This window comes from Thamnophis sirtalis, unplaced genomic scaffold (genome assembly GCF_051295495.1).
Source record: "Thamnophis sirtalis isolate CommonGarterSnake01/CBP01778 unplaced genomic scaffold, rThaSir2_p1.2 scaffold_12, whole genome shotgun sequence".
In the NCBI taxonomy this organism is placed as follows: domain Eukaryota; kingdom Metazoa; phylum Chordata; class Lepidosauria; order Squamata; family Natricidae; genus Thamnophis; species Thamnophis sirtalis.
The window spans coordinates 12,236,944-12,262,216 of NW_028261392.1; the positions used below are offsets into that span (position 1 = coordinate 12,236,944).

General features: G+C 44.8%; 1 protein-coding gene across 1 annotated transcript in view; it reads left to right on the forward strand.

The window, feature by feature from the left end:
- The window catches only part of KLF5 (KLF transcription factor 5), a 37,191-nt gene extending 12,228 nt beyond the window's left edge, over window positions 1–24,963 (forward strand). The window contains exon 4 of the mRNA XM_087726249.1: window positions 22,095–24,963. Coding sequence (XP_087582375.1) covers window positions 22,095–22,273 — 179 coding nt within the window. The 3' untranslated portion in view covers window positions 22,274–24,963. The remainder of the gene's footprint in view (window positions 1–22,094) is intronic.
- The last annotated feature ends 310 nt before the right edge of the window (window positions 24,964–25,273 follow it).

Sequence of the window (25,273 nt, forward strand, 5' to 3'; positions counted from 1 at the left end):
AGGAAGACATTTGGTTTAGAATCAAGTCCTCAGAGAAGGAAGTTGAATTTTGGCAGCGTCTTGAGTTGGGGCTGTTTGGGATTTATGGTGTGTTTCTAAAAAGTGTTTCCATGTAACTCACTGGAGCAAATATGGTTTCTTGTCCAAAAATGGATCTGTTTGCTTAAGGCAAAGGAGGGTAAACACTTTAGCTTCACCCTGGCTCCAAACTAACAGGACTGGGCCAGATTCAGAAGTCACCACAGAGCTATGGTCCGGTTAACCCTGCTTTGAAGTCACACTCCCTTGAGTCACTTACTAGAGCATGCTAAGGGAAAGCCTAGGAGAGCTTAGTGTGTGGTGTAAGCCAGCCATTTACAACTTTTGCATGACTCTTGTGCTTGAAACTTTCAATAAATAACCCCAAATCCCCATTGAGACCCACAAGATAGAAGTGCAAGGGATCAGGTGCGCCATTCTCTCCTTCCAAGCGATAGCCTTTCATTAAGAGCCTCAAACGGCTAAAGGAAGGTCAGTTGAAAAGAGAATAGAAAATTGAATCTGAAATTGTTATTATTATGGTTGGTTCAGTGGTGGGCTCCCACCGGTTCGGGCTGGTTCAGTCGAACCAGTAATGGTTTGGCAGCCCGGGTCACTGGAAGAGGCAGCGATCCAGGCCTGCCACGCCCCCAAACTGGTTCTCCAGACGCCGCCGTAAGCACCGCTGTCTTGTTTTTCGCTTCTGCCCATGTGCAGGACAATTTTTATTGCGCTGTGCATGTATGTGCAGCATGCACATATGAGCGAACCGGCAGTAGTGCCTGCCAGAACCTACCCCTGGGTTGATTGCGCAGTCAGCCAGTTGCTTAGACTGGTTTTAGCCATTTTTATCCACCTATTTTTGTTGTTGTTGTTATTATTCATTGATTAAACTCAGCCAACTGAACATTCAAAAATGCATTACAAATACCAGTGACTGGTGCTAATGGTTGGTACGGTTTGCTGCCAGCGACCTAGGTATCAATCAAGTACCTTCTTAAAATATAAGATGTTCCGAGTAGCGCAGTTTTTTGCAGTTCTGCTGGTGTTATTGCAGGAAGCTTCAATTGGTTGATGTATCTTGTAAAATTTTTGGACATGGTACCAAGTGCCCCAATGACAGTGGGTATCTCTGTTACATGCTTCATCCATAGCCGTGTAGTTTTGAAGGCCAGGTCGTGATATTTCATGGTTTTTTTCTAGTTCTTTTTCTTCGACTCTGACATTTACTAGTATCACGATGTCAATAAATTACTATTGCTGTTGTTATTATTATTGTTAATAATAATAATGATGATGATGATGATGATGATGTTTATACCACCCAATTCCCAGCAAAATGCATTGGCAAGAGGGAAAAGCTTGTTGTGAGTTCTGTTGTGTTCCTCACACTTGCCAGTAGTCCATTTGGAGTGCTGCTTTTTAATCTGTGTGCAGATTTAAAAATATGGGACACACTGCTCTCCCCACCAATGCAATTTAAATAAACTAGGTTGGAACCTTGGTTTGGGCAAGTTGACCCTTAATTCCACAATTGTGGGTAGATGGTTTACTACATTGAAACAAGTCACCCCATGGCTTAATGGCATTGTGTATGATACCATTAGCCTTTCTGAACATCTTATCCTCACTTTTGAAGTAGGCTTCTTTTCAAAAAGAATTTAAAAGTGTCCATGTGAAGCAATTAAGGTTAGGAAGTGCCTGCTTGACGTACAATGAAATTCTTCATTGCTTGAAGGAACCAACATGGGTCGGTCACCAGGACCGAATTTTTAGTCTTTCAAGCTTTCAGATCCTACTGGAGCCATCCTCAGGGACCTTCCCTTTCACCAGAAAAAGAGGTTCCGTGAGGATGGGCTCCAGCATGAGTCCGAAAGTTCGGAAGACTAAATCTTTGGTCCTGGTGATAGACCCAGATTATATCCTGCAACATTATCCTGGGACATGTTTATTTGTCTTCCCTTCTTTATTTCTTCTCCTGCTTCTTTCTCCTCCCAAACTCTTGTCTGGTGTTCTGGATCAGAGACTGGTTTTCCCTCTTTTGACTATATGGAAACCGAAGGCTCGAATACTTCCAAAAAATATGGCATTCCTTGAAATGAGATGTAAACCACTCTTAAAGCTGTTGTCAATGATTATGGATTAAGCTGCAGGAGATAAAGTCTTTCTGATCAATCCATCAGTATTGATTTTTGGAGGGGACTTTGTGGTGGCTCAGTGGCTAAGGCGCTGAGCTTGTCAACCAGAAGGTCGGCAATTCAGCGGTTCAAATCCCTAGCACCATGTAACGGAGTGAGCTCCCGTTAGTTGTCCCAGCTTCTGCCAACCTAGCTGTTCGAAAGCATTCAGCCTACCTTGAATGCCTTTTTATTCCCGCTCATTTCCCTTGACTGTTAGTAGGTCAGATTCTTGTAGAGGGCTTAAGCTTGCAATAAATCTTTATATTCATTTGAACTGCCTGAATCCCCTGATTTCCCTGGCACTTGACAATCAATGTGTGCACATTTGTTTACCTACAGAGAAAGAAATAAAATTTCCTCTCGGAAGAGACTTGCTGTTAGGTACACCCTTAAGTTAAATGAATCAAAACAGCAGGTGCATTCTGGAAACAAATATAAACGATGACTAGCCATGGTGATAAATTCAGCAAAGTAACCAAGATAGAAAGAGGGACGCAGTGGCTCAGTGGCTAAGACGCTGAGCTTGCCTATCAGAAAAGTCAGGAGTTTGGCTGTTTGAATCCCTAGTGCTGTATAATGGAGTGAGCTCCCGTGACTTGTCCCAGCTTCTGCCAACCTAGCCGTTCGAAAGCATGTAAAAATGTAAGTAGATAAATATGGACCACCTTTGGTGGGAAGGTAACAATGTTCTGTGTGTCTTCAATGTTTAGTCATGCCAGCCACATGACCCATGGAGATGTCTTCGGACAGCACTGGCTCTTTGGCTTTGAAACGGAGATGAGCACATCCCCTAGAGGCGGGAATGGGGAAACCTTTGGGGGAACGTTTGATTGACAAGCGCAACTTCTTAGCCACTGAGCTACAGCTAATCTTAGAAAAGAGAGCTAAACAATACTTACTGCAGTGGTAACCATTCTGTGGAGTGGTTAGTACAAATACGTGGGTGGATAGGCCATCTCTTACTTTCCAGGCCAAAATAGTAACACACATGTACGTTGCTTATTTTTAATCCAGACCAAGCAATCCTCAGAAATAGTAGCTAATCTTAAAAAAAGGTTGCTATCACACGAACGGAAGATAACTTTTTAAAACACATTCTTCTGCTTTTCCTTACTTGCGAGTTAATATTTATGGAGAGCAGATGGATGCATTTTAAAAGGCACTTGCAGTGTGTCGGTCAACCCTTACTCCTCTGGCAATGCCAGGCTTGACTTGTGCATGTTGAGGTGTTGTGGAGAAGGTCTTGTGTCAGTTTGAGCTGATTGTGTTTGTTCGAGAAGAATTCTTTGGACCTGAGGCAGGATGGACATAGAGCTCAAGACTGTGACACAAGAGATAAATGCAAAACAATGTTTTTCTCCACTTGGGCAACCCTGAAGGTTCCTTGTCTTCTTGACTTCCATCTTGGGGCCAACCTGTTCTGATCTTGAGCAGAAAATCGGACACTTTCAGGGGACAAGAGATCCCAGACTGTAAATGGTTCCTTCGGAGCACAGTGTTTCGAATGGTTGTGTTCTGACCGAGGCGTCCCAAGAGCATGAAGCAAACTCCTTGTCCCGACAAAAATCCCTTTTGTTAATTGACTGTGAATTCTGCTCATTCACATCCATCAAAGTCTTTCAAGGGAGGATTTACAGTCACAGACCTTATCTGGCTTGGAGAGCTGCCAGGCTCTGCAGAACTTGGCAAGGAGTCTCGGAGAGTCACAAACCAATTAAGCAAACAAATTGTCTCCTGCAAACTTCATTCCCCTTTCGCTCCTCTTTTATTTCCTCTGGGAGGGGCCATTCATCGTCCACCTGTGGCCTTACTCCCAAGTCAACCCCTGTTCTTTAGTTGTTCCCTTTGTCTGGCAACTCTGCGCATGTGTTCATCTGCTTCACTGATGTCTGACTCCGAAGGCAACGGATAACTGTTGGACAGCCCTGGCCCCCTCTCTGCCTCTGACACACAGCCCTCATCAGAGCCTTCCCCAGACTCCAGGACTGGCCCAGGTTCCTCCCCAACTTCCTCACTGCCCAAATCTGGCTGGCCACAACAGGTTGTAACGTCAGACAGGAAGTTAGCAACTCCACCTTTGAGACCCAGGAGCTGTTGTGGGGTGGGTTTGAGCTCTTGTCCTTCACTCCAGCTCCTACTGGGGAAAAGAACCCCCAACTGGGCATCCCCAGTGCAATGGTGATACCACCGGCTAATCCTTTCAACCCGGAGTGCCTCAGTACTTCTGACATGAGTACAAATACAGTTTCTTTCCTTTACACCCATATATATATGGGTGTAAGCTGATAAGCTATATATGGGTATCAGCTGATAAGGAGGAGACCTGTGGCTTAATGGCTAAGACGTTTGCCTAAGATGCAATATAGCACAGGTTCGAATCCCAGTAAGGGTATGGCTAGCTGATGAGAGCTAAATAGCTTGAAATAGATCTATGCTAGTCTCCCTTTATTTATTTATCAGCACAAATAAAACACACACACACACACACACACACACACACATGTATGTATGTATGTATGTATGTATGTATGTATATACATACATACATACATACATGTCTGGGTGTTTGTTGTGCCTGTAACTGTACATATGTATCGTTACTTGTGTGTCAGAATCCAGATTCTCTATATCTCCATCTCCTAGATGATTTTCTTAGTCTCTTGAGTGCCTTGCAACGGAGCAGGAGGTGTTGCCAATCCCTTTCTGTTCCTGGGGTTGAAATGGCTTCCAAGAATTCAGTAGTTAACCATTGCTGTTTTTGGCTTCCCATAGAGGCGATTGTGCCAGCTTTGAAACATTTTTCAGTTCTTACAACTGACAAAATCTTGTTTTTAATTAAGTGCCCAATATATCTCCTGGAAGAATGTCCCTTACTGCCCCAGAGGGATTAAAGAAAGCTTCAGTTCATGATATTTGATGTCTGATAAGGAAGACGATTCTTTGCTGTAAACAGGACCACTTCTGAAAGTGCTGCGGTGCGTACATCTGGCTCTGGCGTTGGCAATGGGAACTTATATTTCCCGAGCTCGTGTTTGAAAACAAGTGTTCCTTGGATGTTTTTTGGGGTTGTTACATTGCAGTTTCAGCCAAAGGATATGAAATAATCAGTGGAATCTTTAAACTTCAGTACCTTTTGCCAGACTCAAATCTCAGTTAAACTGAAGACATGAAAAAGCTGGTCAGACTAATCTGGCCATCCCAAAGACGGAGTTTTAAAAGACAGATTAATGTTGAACTGGCTTGACTTGTTAGGTCTTCGTTAGACAGAGAAATGAGAAAGAAGCATGACAGAACTTACAGGTAAAAACTAAATTATTTTTTCCCTAGGCTGAACTGAGTTGTTTTGTAGTCTCTTAGCTGGACCACACACAATAACCCCCTTAAATTAGACTTAAAGCACAATCTGATTAAGGAGCTGCATGGCTAATGATGCCTCCCAATGGACTGTTGTTGTCACCGTACGAGATCTGCTGTGTTAGTTCAATGTGTTTCTTGATTGCAGTCCACAGTTCAGCCTTAGTACTAAGTATCTATAGAGATTCTCAATCATCCTGGTCAGGGCTGTCCCAAAGATGCTTTTTTTAAAAAGTCAACTGGACTTTCTTGGATTGTTGTTTTTTTCTTTGAAAAGGTTTTGCTTCTCATCCAAGGCAATTGAAGAAGCTTCTTGGATGAGAAGCGAAACGTTTTCAAAGGAAAAAAAAATCCCAAGAAAGTCCATTTGCTTTTTGGAAAAGCACCTTTGGGGACACAAGCGTCAAGTCTCTGAACATCCGCATCTTGCCTGTTAAATCTCTGCATACTTTTGGGAGCCCCGTGGCAGCCCACAACTCTAAAAAAGGCGCTCAGGGGTAGCTCTCAATCTGGAAGGACCATCTTTAGAACCTAAAGTCCCAAAGTGGTATGCGGTGCAACCATTTCCCAAATAGAAGAAGCTATCTGAACTCATAATAGGCAAGGACAGAGTGTGTGGATTTGTGGCAGATCCTTAAAAAAGCCAGACTTGTCTCTTTCAGTGGGACTTCTCCAGGAATCACTGATGGTTCAGTGCTAAATACAGCAAGAAATGACTTTTCAATGGCTTGTACGATCCAAGGCCTGAATTACTGGAACCGAAAAGCCTGTGGTACCAAGGTCCAGGGGACTGCCTCTCATGTCCTGGAGGTACTGAGGACATCCTGTCATGTCCTGGAGGTTTTTAAGACCTCCTCTCATGTCCTGGAGGTCCTGAGGACTTCCTCTCATGTCCTGGAGGTTTTGGGGACCTTCTCTCATGTCCTGGAGGTCCTGAGGACATCCTGTCATATCCTGGAGGTTTGGGGGACCTCCTCTCATGTCCTGGAGGTCCTGGGGACATCCTGTCATGTCCTGGAGGTCCTGAGGACATCCTGTCATGTCCTGGAGCCCTGGTGGCTCAGTGGTTAAAGTGTAGTATTGCAGGCAAATTCTCCCCTCAGCCTGGAGTTTGCTCCTGATGAGGTTTAAGGTTGATTCATCCTTCTGAGGTCAGTAAAATGAGGACCCAGATTGTTGGGGGCAATATGCAAATAATGCTCATACATTGTAAATGTAGACTACGCTTGCATCTCACCCTGTGCTCGTAGCTTCATTCCTAATCCTTCCAGTGGAGAGGAGGAAGTGGAAATAAGCTCCCTGATCCACTCATGTTTCGACTTTCCCTTTTCCGTTGCCAAATAACTGTAGTAAATGTTTTTATTTGCTTTTATGGGTGTGAAAGTGGCTTTACCAGATGGTCCTGATAAAAGTGCTTCCTCCTTATGTCTTATGCCTGGTGCCTATTAACAGTTTAACTCTGCGTCACTTAACTTCCAGGATTTGTCCGCTTGGCCATTCTCCACACGAGGACAGCCTGTTTCAAGGTTGCAAAAAAACCCCTACAGGGCTGGCTGCTGGGTTGAGCAAGACTAACATCCTAGCCAAGAGCTTCAAGATAAGACCTTCTCCCTTGTTTAGTACCTACATCTGTGGGCTGTATGGCCTCTAATAACCTTGCCGGTGATAGAGACAGAAACTTATCTGGTCAATAGTTCAGATGCTCTCCGTTATCAAAAGAAAATGGCTCAATGCCCTTTGTAGGTTTCTATCTCTAAGCCACAATTGAAAGCAGGGGTGTCAAACTCAAGGCCTGTGGACCGGATCTGGCCTGCAGGATGCTTAGATCTGGCTTGTGGGGCCACCATAGAAACAGTGAGGGACTGACCCACTGTCAGCAAAAACAGAGCTCAGGAGGGCTGCGTGCACATACCCCCAAGCTGTTTTCACTGGCAGATAGCTGCAGGAGGCCGTCGCAGCTGGAAACGGAGCTCGGAAGCCCTTTTTCACTGGCACAGCACTCAGGCCACCACAGTTGGCCCCAACATGAGTGACGTCGAGCTGGTCATGCCCACCCTGGCCACACCCCAACCCAGCCCTCCGAGGTCAAACACAACCCTGATGCGGCCCTCAATTTAGAGCATAGATATTTTCCTTAGCTCTTTCTCCTTTTACTTGCTCATGTTGGGTAAATCTGGACTTGCGTTCTTCTTGTGAAGAAGGTGTTGGAGGGTTTAGTGGTTGAGATGCCTGAAGTGATTTGTGAATGAGGGCAAGTATAGGTGTCCCAGGATAATGTTGCAGGCTCCAATCTGAGTCCGTCAGCAGGACCAAAGATTTGTTCTTCCAAGCTTTTAGGCTTGTGCTGGAACCCGTCTTAAGGGAACGTCTCTCTCTTCTGAATGTGTCCATTCAGATTAGATCCTGAAGCGATTTCTTCAAACCTTGTAGAGTAGAGTAGAGTAGAGTATGGAATGGAATGGAATGGAATAGAATAAATAGGATTGGAAGGGGTCTTCTAGTCCAACACCCTGCTTAGGCAGGAAACCCTATAGCATTTCAGACAAATGGTTGTCCAATATCTTCTTAAAACCTTCCAGTGTTGGGGCATTCACAACTTCTGGAGGCAAGTTGTTCCACTGATTTATTGTTCTAACTGTCAGGAAATTTCTCCTTAGTTCTAAGTTGCTCCTCTCCTTGATTAGTTTCCACCCATTGCTTCTTGTCCTACCCTCAGGTGATTTGGAGAATAGCTTGACTCCCTCTTCTTTGTGGCAGCCCCTGAGATATTGGAAGACTGCTATCATGTCTCCCCTAGTCCTTCTTTTCATCAAACTATACGTACCCAGTTCCAGCAACTGTTCTTTAGATGTAACTTAGTATTGTAATCCTAAAAGGACCAGTGGCTAAGACTCTGAGCTTGTCTATCAGAAAGGTCAGCAGTTCAGTGGTTTGAATCCCTAGCGCCGCAATAACAGAGTGGCCCTTGCTATTGCTATTGGAAGAGTGTGCCACGAAGGGTGAGCGGACTCCCATTTTGTAGAACTCACAGTTCCTGTAGAAATGCTTCCTCTTCCAAGAGCAAGGTTGGCTGCATGGCACAGAAATGTGTCTCTCCCAATGATTGATGCATTGCTTTGCTGGCAACCCTCTTACAGATTTTCAGAATCTTTTTTTGCTCCAGATCAGCCAAGCTGACTGGGTGTTTGTTCTCTTGAAATCATTTAAGCAGGGCTTCAGGTACAGGAGTGAAGTTCAAGTAAGGGGTTTTGGGGCCTAATTCAATTGTCAGATTGAATTTGCAGCTCTCTCTCTCCCTCTCCTTCCCTCCCCCTTCTCTTTTCCTCCCTCCCTCTCCTCCTCCCTCCCTTTCTAAGTAAGTAAGTAAGTAAGTAAGTAAGTAAGTAAGTAAGTAAGTAAGTAAATAAGTAAGTAAGTCTGGCTACAAGATTTTGTGAAATGGACCTCATTTCAAAGAGGAGGAAAAGTTTCCTTTTAGCAAGATTTGAAGAAGGCCCTACTCTTGAGTGGGTGTTCCTTGAGGGTCTCTCTTCCAGGAAGAAACTCCACTTCCCTTCTGAGTCTCATGAGGGCTAGCCAGGCTCTGCCCCCCCCCATGCCCCCCTGGCTGAGACCAGAATCTGCCCAGGAGTTCTATTCATACTTGGAGCCGATCTCTGCTTTTCTTGTTCCCCATTCATGCATGACGTTAAGCCGTAAAGCGGTTTGTTTGCGGCAGGCCACCTCTGGTAAAGCATGATTAATTTTTTCTGGGATTGGGGGGGGGGGCATCCCGAATATGCCAAAAACCCAATTCCAGCGACTGTTTCCTTAGCCCTCGGTGAGATCCGGTGTCTGCCGACCTTTGAAGCAGGTTGTCGGCTGTCCCCTGTTTTCATTCATGTAAAAAAAAAAAGAAAAAAATGGCCCACATGTCAGCTACTCCTACGAACCTTTCTCGTCTCCCACCCACCTCACTCCCCGTGTAGAGGGGGTCAGAACTATGCAGATCCCCTCAATCATAATCAAGCTGGAATTTCGGTGCGAGGAGCTTTCTTTTTTTAATTGGAGATTTCTAGCTCCCATGACAACATCCATTGTTGATAAAACAACATCCTCGCCGAAATTATGGTATAATTATAGGGCAAAGCATGTAACGTATTTTTAGTCTCCCTTGGCATGGTGCAGGAGCTGAAACTGAGCATGATCAGTATCAGAGCACCAAGGGGATATTTATGGGCTGGATAATGTTTGGCGAAGGAAAACCTGCACGCAAGGCAAAGTCTTCTACAAATCTTCGTCCAAGGATACATTTAAAAAAGAAGAGAGCCGTGTTATTAGTAACTTCAGTATTTGCTTAATAAGTTAGAAGATGGTTAAAGCCAGCTTATTTTTTCTTCCTCCCAGTTTCCTTTTCTTATCTTGTTCGGTTCGGGCTTTGTTCTCAACCGCTTCCAAACAAAATGTTGCTCCTCCACCAAAAGTGATTCCTAAATGTATTCCACATGCTTTCCCGAAGCGTTGGTTTTGAAAATAAAAATAAATTGACTTGCAAGTGGGGATGCGTTACGAGCGATGTCAAAGGACTTGGAAATACATTTGTTGATTGACTCAAGCCTAACCAAATATTTGAAATCGGTGAGATTGGATGAAGATGATGCAGAAATCCAATTAATGTTATGAAAAAAACTCAAGTTTCTGTTGAAACAGAACTTAAAAGGAAAGCAGTTCTGTTTTCCCAGAAGTGATGTGTATAATATTTCTGGCGCGGGAAGAAAGCACTGAAGTCTTGCTGTTTCGCCAGGACTCGGTACCAGCTTCCTCCATGCTGTTTTATTTGAACAGTGTTGACATTTTAACAAACTCCGAAGCGTCCTGCTCTCGTGTTCCTCAGAAGTTTTCAGTAATCCTTTTACAGTGCAGTATCTGTTTGAACGCGAGACATCATGTTCCAGCGCGTTGCATTTAATGGCCAGTTGCATTCTTGGGTTTCGCGACCTCTCAATCCTCATTTTTCAATTTCTGGAGGAGAGTCAACTATTTTCCGAAAACTTTGCAGCTTCTGTACTTCGTGCAAACGGTTAAAGTTAAAGCCACTCTTGCAGCTCGTAGAAACAGAATAAAGAATTCAGTGTCTCAGTTGCTTTTTTGAGCAAATAAACGTCGTTTGATCGGGGAGTTCCTCTGCCTGGTAAAGCTCGGCATCGTGAATCAAGGGAAATGAGCTTTAAAATAACTTTTGAAACAGTTCTTGTGTTGGAACTCGTGCCAAGTATTTTTTTCTGAACCAAATGACAGGAAAAATATGTGGAAACGCAAGAAAGATACAAACAAGATACTTTTTCTGCTTCATCTCAAGAGGTTTCGTTTCTGCCCTTCGGTTAAAGCGGTCGTGCTGAAGTTCCTTTTAAGAAAATCCTCACGAGCGTTATCTCTGCTTCCCTAAAGGAACTTGGTACTAGGGGAATGATGGGAATAGTAGTCCAAGATAGGTGGAGGCGGTCTTAGATAAAAGGCAGAGCAAGCCAAATTCACCACCACTACAACCACCATCACTATAGCCATTGTATTCATTGTCAATTTGGGCCCACAATACTTGTTGATGTCGTAGATCCATCTTGTTTTAGATCTGTTTCATGGGTGCTTTTGATCAAATGGGATCCATTCTGTAACTACCTTGGTCCACCTACCATTAGTTCTTCTTGTTATGCATCCAGCCCATTTCCATTTCCCTTCTTTTACTCTCTTGATAATATCGTATATTTTTCATTTGTTCTCTAATCCATGTGCAGCTCTTTCTATCTTGTCTTGTAATGCCAAGAATGTATCTTCCCATGGCTCTTTGTGCCACTCGTAGGTTCTGTATCGGTTGTGAGGTTAGTGTCCAAGTTTCACTGGCGTACGTTAGAGCAGAAATGAAAGCAAAATTACCTTCATGTAAAGTGTAGTTTTGAGAGTCCAAAATTACACTTATATAGAACGTAGTGGCAGCTTGATTAAGAATTGGGGGATCTACTTTTTATAGAACTTGATTTTGGAGAAGGGGAGCTTAGTTGGTACAGCTTGTTCTAATCGTCATATCTTGGGAAATGTCTGCTGTTTTGCTTTTTTCGTACAGCTTTCGGCTCTGCCTTTAAAAAAAAAAAAGAGTTTCCAGTACCGGAGGTCAAACAACATTTTATTATAAAGTTATAAAGACTTTCCCTCTCTGGGAAAATGTATACATTTTATTGCAAATCTTGCAAATGTTAAAACTTGCATGAAAAGTTGGGGGTTGGACATTTTAAAAAAATGCAGTGAGAAGGTAATTTGGGAAGCAGAAGAGCACGGAGAGAAGAATTCCATTATCCATGCAGAAAAATAGGCATGTTACTTCATTTCCTCCTGTTAAAACTCTTAAATATTCAATATTTGAGGATTATTCTCCTTTCTTGAGGAAAAGAAACTTCAACAGATTAGTTCTGTTATTCTCCATCAGCCAAAACATTATGCAGATTTCATCCTGAAATCCTTCATCCTCTGCTAGGAAGGAGCAGAAACTGAAAAAAAGGAGGAAAACAAAGATAAAGGTGCATTCTTAGGGTTAGTGGGTGTTGGCATGCAATAGTTAGATTTACTCAATTCTTAATTCAGTTAAAATTTCCCCTTAAAAATATATCTCAGCCAGGGAGAGAACAATCCTCCTCTTTAGCCTTAAAATGAGAAAACAAGAAAACCCTAGAACAACTAGACAAAAGAACATTTTTTTCCCTGAACGCTATCACTCTGCTAAACAAATAATTCCCTCAACACTGTCAAACCATTCACTAAGTCTGCATTACTATTACTATTAATCTTCTCATTGTTCCTATCACCCGTCTCCTCCCATTTATGACTGCAGGACTGTAAGTTTGTTGCTTGTATCCTTACGATTTATATTGATTGCTTCCTAGCATGATTTGATTGTTTACTTGTACCCTATGACTATCATTAAGTGTTGTACCTTATGATTCGTGACGAATGTATCTTTCCTTTTATGTACACTGAGAGCATCTGCACCAAAGACAGATTCCTTGTGTTTCCAATCACACTTGGCCAATAAAGAATTCTATTCTATTCTATTCTATTCTATTCTATTCTATTCTATTCTATTCTATTCTACTCTACTCTACTCTACTCTACTCTACTCTACTCTACTCTACTCTACTCTTACTCTTACTCTTACTCTTATTCTATTCTATTCTTACTCTACTCTATTCTTATTCTTATTCTCACCCTATTCTTATTCTTACTCTACTCTACTCTACTCTTGTTCTATTCTATTTTATTCTTATTTTATTCTATTTTATTCTTATTCTATTCTTACTCTACTCTATTCCTATTCTTACTCTACTTTATTCTACCTTATTCTTATTCTTATTCTTATTCTTATTCTTATTCTTATTCTTATTCTTATTCTTATTCTTATTCTTATTCTTATTCTTATTCTTATTCTTCTCCTCATTCTTCTCTTCTCTACTCTGCTCTACTCTACTCTACTCTATATTAAAGAAGATTTCTTTCCAACTCTCCATGGAAAAGCTGCATTTTACTATCCCAGGTTTTAGGAAACCTTTCTCCTAGAAAGGTAGGCACTGTACAGTAAATCCTCCTGACTTGAAGGTGAAGGGTAGTGTGGGTTTTTGGCACGCATCCGCAACTGAATTAACAAATCCATTCAAATGGGCAGATTTTTGTGCGGTCGGCCGACAACTCCCTTTCATGGAACAATGTAAGTTCCTTTTAGATGCAGAGCTACACAGGTGGCCAGCCGTGTTTCGAGCGGATGTGGTCGCTCTCCAAGATCCTGGTGGCTTCTTCTTTTTTTGCTGTTTGGCTGATCCTATCACACCTTCTTCCAAAGCTTCAGGAAGCCAGGATGAATTGTGACCCTAGAGACGGGGTCTGAGTCAGCCATATCCCTGCCAGACCTTTTTCAACAAGGGTTGCACAAACTGCTTCTAGAAAATTAGTTAGAAATTTCCTAACAGTGAGAAAACTTAAACCAGTGGAACTGCCTGCCTTCAGAAGTTGTGGGTGCCTGAGTCTTTTAAGAATAGCAATAGCAGTTAGACTTATATACCGCTTCATAGGGCTTTCAGCCCTCTCTAAGCGGTTTACAGAGTCAGCATATTGCCCCCAACAACAATCCGGGTCCTCATTTTACCCACCTCAGAAGGATGGAAGGCTGAGTCAACCCTGAGCCGGTGAGATTTGAACAGCCGAAGTGCAGAACTGCAGTCAGCTGAAGTAGCCTGCAATGCTGCATTTAACCACTGTGCCACCTTGGCTCTAAGAAGAGACTGGACAGTCACTTGTCTGAAATGGCATAGGGCAGGGATGGCCAACTTTTTTCCCTTGGGTGCCTAAAGTGTGTGTGCATGCCAACACCCACAATTCAATGACCCTGCACAGGTCCTGCCCCCCCCCCATGCATGGGTGTGCCACCCCCCACGCATGTGCGTGCAACTCCTGTTTTTGGTGCTAGCAGGCCTCCCTGAAGCCTCCTGCGCAGCCTCCTCCATTTTGGTGCTAGCAGGCCTCCTTGAAACTTCCTGGAACCAAAAATTATTCCCATGCATGTGAGCGGGACCCCCACCCCTGTGCATGCATGGGCGTCTCCCAGCAGAGACCCAAAAATCAGCTGGCCAGTGGGAGGCACATGCACATGTGCAGTGGAACTAACCTGGGCAACGGCTTGCGTGTCCGCAGAGATGGCTCTGCCTGCCACCGGTGGGCCTAGGGTCTCCTGGTCGAGCAGGGGGTTGGACGAGAAGACCTCCAAGGTCCCTTCCAACTCTGTTAGTCTCTCTCTTCTATGTTCTCCAGGATTGTTCTCTATCCAGTTGGCTTATGGGGATGTAGAAAGAGAATGGGGTTAACTACTGAGAAAATGCCAGGTTGCGCCTGGTTATAACATCACTGCCTTTATCCATTTTCATTCCCTGAAGCATCCATGGAGATGGTCAATCATCCAGGTCATGGTTGTCCCAAAGGTGCTTTTCCAAAAAGCAACTGGACTTTCTTTGGGGTTTCCTGCCCCCCCTGAAACATTTTGCTTTTTATCCAAGATGCTTTTCCAATTCAGAACAGAAAAAGCTTCTTCGATTAGGAGCGAAACGTTTTCAGAGGGAAAAAACAAACAAACCATGAAAGTCCAGATGCCTTTTGGAAAAGCACCTTTGGGACATTCCTTGAAGCCCCTTTCTTCTCCACCTCTTTCTCCTTTTGTAAATGCTGTAAGGCACTTACAACTCACTAGGTTGCTTGTTCCTGCTGTAAAATTAACCTTGCGGAGAAATCCTGCCTGTATACGAAAAGCTTATTTTTCTGTTTGTGCTACATAATGCGGATGGATGACGTGGGGGTGTTACAAAAGGTTTTGTGTACACTGAACTCTGTGGTGGGGGCATTAATCCTGCACCGTGACCCGTCAAAAGCGTGAACGTCATAAGCGTGCCGACAACACCACGGCGCTAAAACCGCGATTTCAAAAGCGCGCCGACAACAGCGCGCCGACAACAGCGCGCCGACAGAAGCGCGATTTCATTTAAGGTAAGATTTACAGTTAGGTTTAGGGTTAGGTTTAGGGTTAGGGTTAGGTTTAGGGTTAGGTTTAGGGTTAGGTTTAGGGTTAGGTTTAGGGTTAGGTTTAGGGTTTGGTTTAGGGTTTGGTTTAGGGTTAGGTTTAGGGTTAGGTTTAGGGTTAGGTTTAGGGTTTGGTTTAGGGTTTGGTTGAGGGTTAGGTTGAGGGTTAGGTTGAGGGTTAGGTTTAGGGTTAGGTTTAGGGTTAGGTTTAGGGTTAGGTTGAGGGTTTGGTTGAGGGTTAGGTTGAGGGTTAGGTTGAGGGTTAGGTTGAGGGTTACGTTACAGCGCGCTTTTGTCGGTGCGCTTTAGGGCTAATTAGTCACTCATTCGTCGCGCGGTTTTGTCACCGCGCTTTAGACACCGCGGTTTAGTCAGGTGCGCTTTTGTTGTGCGCGCATTTGTGGTGGAACCACCCTGCACTGAGTGTGCAGTTTTAACCTGGGGATGGTAGATTTTTCAATCAGAATAGAACTGGAAGGGACCTTGGAGGTCTTCTAATCCAACCTTCTGCTGAAGCAGGAGACCCTGTACCAGTAGTGGGATTCAAATAATTTAACAACCGGTTCTCTGCCCTAATGACCATCTGGGTAGGTGGGGCTCGGTGGTCATGTGACTGGGTGGGCTTGGCCAACTCAAGGTCACTCAAGGTTGATGGGCGCTTTGCCTTAGCTGTTACAATGGTAATAAGGGTTAACCGGAGAGGCAGTTTCTGTAAGCAGGGCAATAAAGATCAGGCTAGAAACAACACCAGAATGTTTACTTCCTGCCTTCCTTACAGGATTAGCCCTGTAAAGTGGGAAAAAAAACAAAAGGAGATTTCTTCCACCAATCGGTTCTCTGAACTACTTAGAAAGTTACCAACCGGTTCTCCCGAATAGGTGCAAACTGACTGAATCCCACCACTGCCCCTGTATCATTTCAGACAAACGGCTGTCCAGTCTCTTCTTAAAAAGTCTCCAGTGATGGAGCACCCACAACTACTGAAGGCAACTTCTGCTCCACTGGTTAATTGTTCTCACTTGTTAGGAAGTTTCTCCTTAGTGCCAGGTTGCTCCTCTCCTTGATTAGTTTCCATCCCTTGTTTCTTTCTTTGCCTTCTGGTGCTTTGGGAAATAGGTTGACTCCCTCGTCTTTATAGGAGCCTCTCAAATACTGAAATGCTTGTAAGTTGTGAGATGACCAGCAATCCTGTGCCTGGACAGTGAGCGTTATGCTAGGTCCTAATTTAGCCTTTTTCTCTCTCTCTCTTTTTCTCAAAGTTCTTCGGTTACAAGGAAATTGCTCTTTCAAACTTCCTACGTGCTGGTGTAGCTTAGAAAGATTTACCTCCTGATGCATTTTTTTCCTCCTGAGAACTAAGTCCAAGTTCAGAGCCCTCTAACAGCTCCAGTTGACAGTTGCAACTGATAAAAGAGCTTTTGGGTGTGTTCAGGTTTTATGATAATGCACTTCGTAAACTGTGGAAATGACCTGTGAGCACAGATTTACGTGAATGAAGTTTGGCCACATAAATAACATTTTTTTTGAGTCCCACAGAACAGCGCCCTTCGTTCTCCACAGCAGATATTTCACTCCCTGCCTCTGGTTTCTATGAACACCCTCCCATCATTTCAACAAACATAGTTATGAATTTTATAGGTATGTTTAAAAATATCCCACTTAGGCTGCTAAATTAAATACCCATACATTTAGCTATCTGTGACAGTATGTTCCAAACGGACTGTGTAAAGCCATGCAATTAAATCTATATTGGGCAGTTACATAAATCTGTGGTCAAAATTTCCAAGGTGTTAAGTATCTCATGCGCCAATTGAAGCCACAGATAATTTCAGGTGTTCATCATCTTGGGCCCGGTTGGGCTGGAGAAACGTGCTAGCAGCCTGATACAACTGTGGCCTAATTTTTGCAAATGAGCCTAACGCTTGATAAATTAGCCTTGTCAACGGTTTCCAGAAACGCTGGCATTGAATGCAAACGATCTCATGCAGCTGGCTTCAAATGCAAACGATCTCGTGTGTGGGGAGAAAATAATAATAATAATTTGAAAAGCATAGTTGTTCACTCCTATCTTTGAGGAATAAGGAGAAATTGTGTTGGTTTTTGTTTTGTTTTTTTTACTCTGGGGGTTGGGATTGCAATGTGCCCTCACGTACACTTGGCTTGGTTTGATGGGAAATGACTATGAATCATGGCAGAATCATGGCATGACTGCATGAATCCAGTTGCCTTTTGAAAAAGTCCCTTTGGGACAACCATGACTTGGATGACTAAGAATCTCCCAAGACCAGGGGTGTCAAACACAAGGCCCATGGCCAGATCCAGCTCAAGGGATGTTTAGATCTGGCCCATGGTGCCTCTGTGTAGTGAAAATGGAGCCCCAGAGGGCTGCATGCAGCCCTCCTGAGCTCCATTTTTTCTGATAGAGGGTTACAGGCAGTGCTGGATTTAGATGAAAAGAGGCCCTAGGCTATTCCACTTATGAGGCCCTTTCACCTCCCATTTTTAAGTTTGTAAATTACATGAGAGACAATAAAATACATCATTACTGTGATATATATCAATATATATCAATATATATAGCTGGCCTCCCGACGGAGGGCGGCTCTGCTCTGCGGCAAAGGCAGCGAGGCCAGCCGCCTCCCCTGCTGCGCTCAGCTGCCCAGCTCGGCCCCCACACCCTCACCTGCCTGGCCGCTGGTGGGCTCCGCGTCGACGGGGCGGCTACTGGGAGTGGCCGCGCCTCTCGCCCGACCGCTGGTGGCGGGAACGTGGGCGGGCTCCCCAACTGCCGCGGCGCTGGAATGATCTTAATGAATACATTTGTATGTTTGTTTATTAGTCATATGCGTAGAATTTCTCCTTATTTTCGGTTCAGTGTTTTAGTGTTCACTGTTTTTAGAATAGTGTAATTTTAATTTTGCTAACAATTTGAATGTAGGCCCCTCTTGATCTTGAGCCCTAGGCTGAAGCCTAGTTAGCCTATAGGAAAATCCGGCCCTGGTTGCAGGAGTCACAGTCACAGCCAAAGAAGGAACTTGCAAGAGCCATGCACGGCCCTCCCAAGCTCTGTTTTTGCTGTTGGAGGTTGCAGGAGGCTGTCACAGCTGAAAATGGAGGTCAGGATCCTGTTTTCCCTGGCAGAGTGCTCGGGCCATAACAGGCACCCCTGACATGAGTGATGCAGTGGTGGGTTCCTACCAGTTTGGACCGGCTCAGGCGAACCAGTAGTGGTTTGGTGGCCTGGGTCGCTGGAACCGGCAGTGACCCAGGGCTACCACACCCCTGAACCGGTTCTCCAGGCGGCACTGTAGGCGCTATCATCTTGTTTTTCAGTTCAGTGCGTCCGCAGAACAATTTTAATTTAATTGCACTGTGCATGTGCGCACGCACACGAGCAAACCGGCAGTATTGCCTGCCAGAACTCACGCCTGGAGTGATGTCAAGCTGGCCATGCCCCCCTGCCCGCCCCCGAAGTCAAACACAACCCTGATGCGGCCCTCAATGAAATCAAGTTTGACACCCCTGCCCTAGACAATCATGGCAGAAGGACCTGTCTTTTATCCTGGGCTTTCGAGGAGGCATGGCAGTGTTCCGTGCTGGTTTCCTCCAGATATTGAACAGGTTGAGGTTTCACGAAGATCCTGAAAATGGAATGTGATAGATAGGGTTCCATCACAAAGTCGCGGAGGACAAAATCGCGCTCGACGAAAGCGCGCATTTGATGTCATCACAGCGCGACGAAAACATCACGCTGTGATCGAAAAATGTAAAAATAAAGCTAAAACCTTACCCTAACCCCCCCAAACCTAACCCTAAACCTAACTCTAAACCTAACCCTTATCCTAACCCTAAATCTAACCCTAAACCTAACCCTAACCCTAACCCTAAACCTAACCCTAACCCTAACCCTAACCCTAACCTTAACCCTAACCTAACGCTAACGCTCTAAACCTAACCCTAACCCTAACCCTAACCCTTAACCTAACCCTAACCCTAACCCTAACCCTAACCCTTACCTTTATGTGAATCGGCTTGCTTTAATTTTAATTTTATTTCAATTTTTAATTTTTTTCGTCGCGCTGTGATGATATCACATGCGCGCTTTTGTCGAGCGAGATTTTGTCCTCCGCGCTTTTGACGGGTCACTGATACATAGACCCTCATCTGACACTCCTGATCACTGGTTCCATCATGGTCCCTTTGCTTCTTTGATCAGATGCCAAGAGGGGTGCAGTTGGCAGAATATGACAGACCCAGAAGCCCCCATCCTGATCCCATTGTTGATAAGAACCAGGGAGACAAACTGACATTATAAACTGGTTAAAGCCCTGTTGCTTTGTATGGACTTGACGTTTCCTCTGTTTTAACTTGTTTTTTAACTTGGGGACTTAGTCACAACCAGTTTTAGTGAGGTTGTGACCTGGTCTGTTTACATTCTCTTCTTTGCTGGATGTCTTTTCTTGTTAATATTAGATGAGATTCTGTGTCTGTTCACCCTTTGAGTCCTGCCTCCTTAGATCTTTTTGATCTGAGTTGAATTTTCCACGTTTGAGTGATGTTTGCACCATTGAAGAAAATCTGGATGGAAAGGGTAGAATATCCTTTGTGTCTCCATGTAACGATCAACATGAAGAGTAAAGCTTTGGTTGGTAGGCATCTTCTGAAATGGCTGCTACTGCATGTGTTGTACTAAAGGGAAACTGGAGCCTGCATTTGCTAGGAGAACATACAGTGAGTCCATAAGTGTGATTTCTTTCTGCTGTACCCATTAATCCATGTTTTATTGATTTTCTGATAAAAAACCTATTGTGTTTGGCCATTGGTTGGAAACAAATATCTATAGGATTTGTTGATGACTCTAAAAGCTACCCAATAAAAGAATGATGCCCCAAGGGTACCCCAACTGGCCAGTTGTGTTCTCACAATAAGTAGTGTGTAAAGAGGAGAACCTAAGGATCCATCTCAGTATTTCCGGCCTTCTAAAAGATGTTTGCTGGTGTCTGCATTTGTTCATGAATCTGATAACCTGAACTTTGTGACCATAGTACACACAGTAACTGGAGTTCTGAAGGTGAGCAGAAATGCTGAAGAAGGTTCTTCCTTAAGAACCTTAAATGGTCTAGATCAGTGGTCCCCAACCTTTTTATCGCCACGGACCAGTCAGCCTTTGATAATTTTACCGTGGCCCGCTCTCTTCCCTGGAGCCTTTGCGCACGGCCCAGGAGCTTTTGCGCACGGCCCAAGAGCCTTTGCGCTGCAGCGATCATGGCCCCCGGCTGCTGCAGCGATCATGGCCCCTGGCCGCTGCGCGGCCCGGTGCCAGGTACTCCACGGCCCGGCACCGGTCCGCGGACCGGGGGTTGGGGACCACTGGTCTAGATCTCCAGGTCTCCTTTATTTTGGTTTCTCATACTGAATGTCAGAGATTTCTGGTTGTGTAGGAAGATCATGTGGGGTAGCTCCTCTTTGCCATTAATATGGCAGTCTGGAAGTTGGTGGATTCCTTCTCAAACAGTGTAGGTAAAAACTCTGCTATTGTAACTTCTGTTCTGGGGAAACACCACCAGAAGGGGTTTTGGGCAGCCCTACATCATGATACATACAATGAGACAGGTATATAGAATGTGCTCAACCACAATGCAGTTTGGCTTAACACAATATGGGTCCAAAGTTTGTAAAGCTTGGTTATTGGCTTCATGTGTTATGTGAACCTAATTGGTTGTGACTTAGTTCACCAACTGTAACTTTGTGTAGTAGGTCAACTGAGATTTACACAGTCCCTGTTGGGTGTTGTATTTTTGAATGCTGTGCCATATAAGATCTTTCTTGCAGCCAGAAGAAAAGGATATAAGGGAGTAATAGCATAGTATTGTGTTGGAAGCACCAAGGTGCTTCCAGGTTGACCAGATTAGCCAGTAATATCACCATTGCCCTGGGGATGCTCAGTTGGGGGCTCTTTTCACGCCCCCAGCAGGAGCTGGAGTGAAGGACAAGAGCTCAATTCTGCCCCACAGTAGCTCCTGGGCCTCGAACGTGGGCTTGCTAACTGACATTCCAACCATGCCCAGTAGAGAACTCCTTTCTTGTCCCTACTAGGAGCTGGAGCAAAGGAAGGGAGCTCAAACCTTGGGACTCGAACGCGGGCTTGCTAACTGACATTCCAACCGTGCCCAGTTGGGAGTTCCTTTCTTGTCTCTACTAGGAGCTGGAGCAAAGGAAGGGAGCTCAAACCTTGGGTCTCGAACGCGGGCTTGCTAACTGACATTCCAACCGTGCCCAGTTGGGAGCTCCTTTCTTGTCCCTACTAGGAGCTGGAGCAAAGGAAGGGAGCTCAAACCTTGGGTCTCAAACGCGGGCTTGCTAACTGACATTCCAACCGTGCCCAGTTGGGAGCTCCTTTCTTGTCCCTACTAGGAGCTGGAGCAAAGGAAGGGAGCTCAAACCTTGGGACTCGAACGCGGGCTTGCTAACTGACATTCCAACCGTGCCCAGTTGGGAGTTCCTTTCTTGTCTCTACTAGGAGCTGGAGCAAAGGAAGGGAGCTCAAACCTTGGGTCTCGAACGCGGGCTTGCTAACTGACATTCCAACCGTGCCCAGTTGGGAGCTCCTTTCTTGTCCCTACTAGGAGCTGGAGCAAAGGAAGGGAGCTCAAACCTTGGGACTCGAACACGGGCTTGCTAACGGACATTCCAACCATGCCCAGTTGGGAGTTCCTTTCTTGTCCCCATTAGGAGCTGGAGCAAAGGAAGGGAGCTCAAACCTCGGGTTTTGAATGTGGGCTTGCTAACCTCCAACTCAGCGTCCTAACCATGCGAGCCACCGTGCTTCTGGGGAGCCAGGATTAATCCAAAGAAATTCTCCTATGAAAGTGTGAATTGTTTTTTGTTTTTTTTTTAATATTGCCTGTCGAACCAAGGAATATTGACTGACTTTTCTGCCTTTTTGGATGTTTTCAGGAGAGAAGCCATACAAATGCACTTGGGAAGGATGTGACTGGAGATTTGCTCGCTCGGACGAGTTGACCCGCCACTACCGGAAGCACACGGGCGCCAAGCCCTTCCAGTGCGCCGTCTGCAGCCGCAGCTTCTCGCGCTCCGATCACCTGGCCCTGCACATGAAGCGCCACCAGAACTGAGCTGCGTCTTCACAAGGCAGGGGGCACCTATGCAACGTGTGGGCGACCCAAGTACCCTCCCCCTTCCATTAGAAATAGCTAAGGGTTTGCCTGCGTACGAACTCTTCCTTTTTAGAAGCAGAAAAATAATAATAATAATAATAATAATGAGGCTAGAAGAAACTGGAAATGTATATTTTGTATATTTATGAGGAAACAGGGAAGACACGGTCCAGAGAGACATGGATTGTTTGACTGCTTTAATGCCCTGTGACTCTACTCTTTGTATCTTGGACTTAAGTCCTACAGGTTTCATCTCAGGGCTGCCTGTCATGACGTTGTTGTTGGGTTTATTTTTGCAGATGGGGGGGCGGGGGGTGTCGGGTGGGTGGTTGAGCGATTCCGGGTAAGCCAAAATGGGCTCTCCAATTTGATCACGTGGCCCTCGGTCGCTCCATGGCGGAGCAGCATCATGGGTCTCCAAGTCACAGTTCTCAGCCAACGGCTGTGCAGGTCCGTTCATCGGTTTCAATCATAAGCGTTGCCAGAATTTAAAATGGAATAAAAAAAGAATAAGCTGCGATGCTTCACTGCTTCTTTCTCTCTCCTTGTCCCTCTTGCTCTGGGAGAGTAGAAAGAAAGAGAAAAGAAGGCCATTTGACCCCACAGCCGCGGTTTGCTGTGGCCACAGAAACCAGGACTGTCAACACTTTCAGTGGTTAGCTTTCAGATCCTGGTTTTTTTCAGCCACAAAAAGTGCTACCTTCTGGTTCAAGGACTCTCATTCCTGTTCTGGTGCTCATCTGCACAAAAGGAGGGGAGTAGGAAGAGGAGATTTGTCTCACTGGGTCTCCACCTTCTGATCCTGGAAACCATGGATGCATGGCCCTCTGACCAACTGGCTCTATTTTGTCCACGAACCCCAAAAGACAACGGAAGATTCATCCTTTTGACATTCTGATTCTCTGGGGATTTTGTGCACTCGCTTTGCACAAATTGTAATTATAATCCTTGGCAGTGAATGGATGTAAGGCAGATAAAAATATATTGCATAAATATGCTTCACTCATGTTTCCAAAAATACATGAGAAGCGGGTCCCTAAATCCCAAGTATTATATTTGAAAATCTGCATTATCTGTAATTTTAGAAGCCTGACCAAAACACTTTTAATCAGACAGTGTTTTTTTAAAAAAAAATAATTTAATATGAACTGACAGCCAAATGAATCCAGAAGAACAACCCCAAGCAATTTATTTTCTGTCAAAACTGTACTGGATGTTTTTTTGTTTTGTTTTTTTAAAAAAAATACTTGTTATATTTTATATTTTTTTCTGTGGAGATGAAATATATAGAGATGAAATTCATAAATAGCCATAGAACAAAAAATGTTCCATATGTTGCATGTCTACCGTGACAAAGATTTTGTAAATATGCAAATCAGCTCTTAATGTGTTTTTTTTAATTTTAAATCGCAAAAGGCATTTTCTACAAATCGGTTAGGATAAGTGCCAAGCATCTGCACTAGGAACAGTTCGGTCTGGCACGTCTAATATTCAGCGTATGCATTCATAAGGATCCACCGAGTGTTTAAAGTTTAGAATCCATATTCCCCCCCCCCCCCGTGGTGTAAGGGGACAACCGTTTTCCACAACGCCAGCTATTCAGCAACTGTCAGAAGCTTTAAATAATGAGAGGCTCTAAGACTAATGTTAAACCTTTTACTATAAGCTAAACTTAGTCCTGCTTTAAAAAGAAGGATTTAGAACATGATTTTAGAATATCAGAACGCTAATCTGGTGAAACATTAATGTAATATCTTGTGAATTTTGCTCACCCCGATTCAGTGTGTGCCAGAGACCTTTGAAAGTACTTTGAATTGCACCGAGGTTGGGAAAAATAAAAAAGAAAGCTAATCAGCCTGAACGGGGCCTGAAAATAGGGATGAGACTTTGCTGCGTCTTGTTAACAAAAAGGAAGTATAGTCCCAAATTTTGTCCAGTCAGACAAACGTTGAAATTGTCTGGGCGTTCATCTCTGTAAGGTACAAAGCTGGATCTGGGAGACTCGGCTTTCCACAACATAAAAAGTACTGTAATTTTAAGAGGAAGAAGTTGTAATTAAAATGAAAACATCACCGCTGTGCAAATGCGTTGTAATGCCAAAGGAAGAGCTGACATGGCAAAATGTCTTTTAGCTAAAAATGGGACAAGGGATCCCATTCCAAGGTGACCAGAGTTGGCCTGCAGAAATCCAGGTGACCACTAGGTGGTGGAGAACTCCGACTCATGGTTGCCCTCTAGAGCAGGAGTGCCGGATCCAGCCTGCAGGGGGCTTACCTCTGGCCTGTAGGGCCACCCTAGAAACAGCCTAAAGGGGGCTAGAAGGACCCCTAGAAGGACCGGCCCGCGGTGCCTCTGCCAGCAAAAATGGAACTCGGGAGGGCCACATCAGTGGTGGGTTTCAAAAATTGTTGGAACCTACTCTGTGGGTGTGGCCTCCTTTGTGGGAGTGGCTTGCCACCCATGTGACCTAATGGGAGTGGCTTGCTGCCCATGTGACCGAATAGGCAGAGGGTTGAAAGAGGCCATCATAGCTGAAAACAGAGCTCGGGAGCCCATTTCTGTTGGCAGAGCACTTGGGCCACCACAGGCACCCCCAACACGAGTGACATCGAGCTGGCCATCCCCACCCTGGCCACGCCAGATCCGACACCCCCCCCCCCCCCCGAGATCAGACACAACCCTGATGAATGAAAACAAATTTGACACCCCTGCTCTAGAAGTTGCCAGCTTTGTGCAGCTTATACCTGGGAGCTCTAGACAGCTCTACACAAATGTGAGCATGCATCGCTTGCTCACTTTGCTCTTGCGCATCTTGTTTACATGTATGCACTTCTTTCTGTGCACATGCAGGGCTCGCGCATTATGTCAGGGCAGGTGGGTGGAGCCTGCCACAGCCAGCGCTACTGGTTCACCCTAACTGGAGAGAACCAGCTGAATGCCACCTCTGGACAAACCACA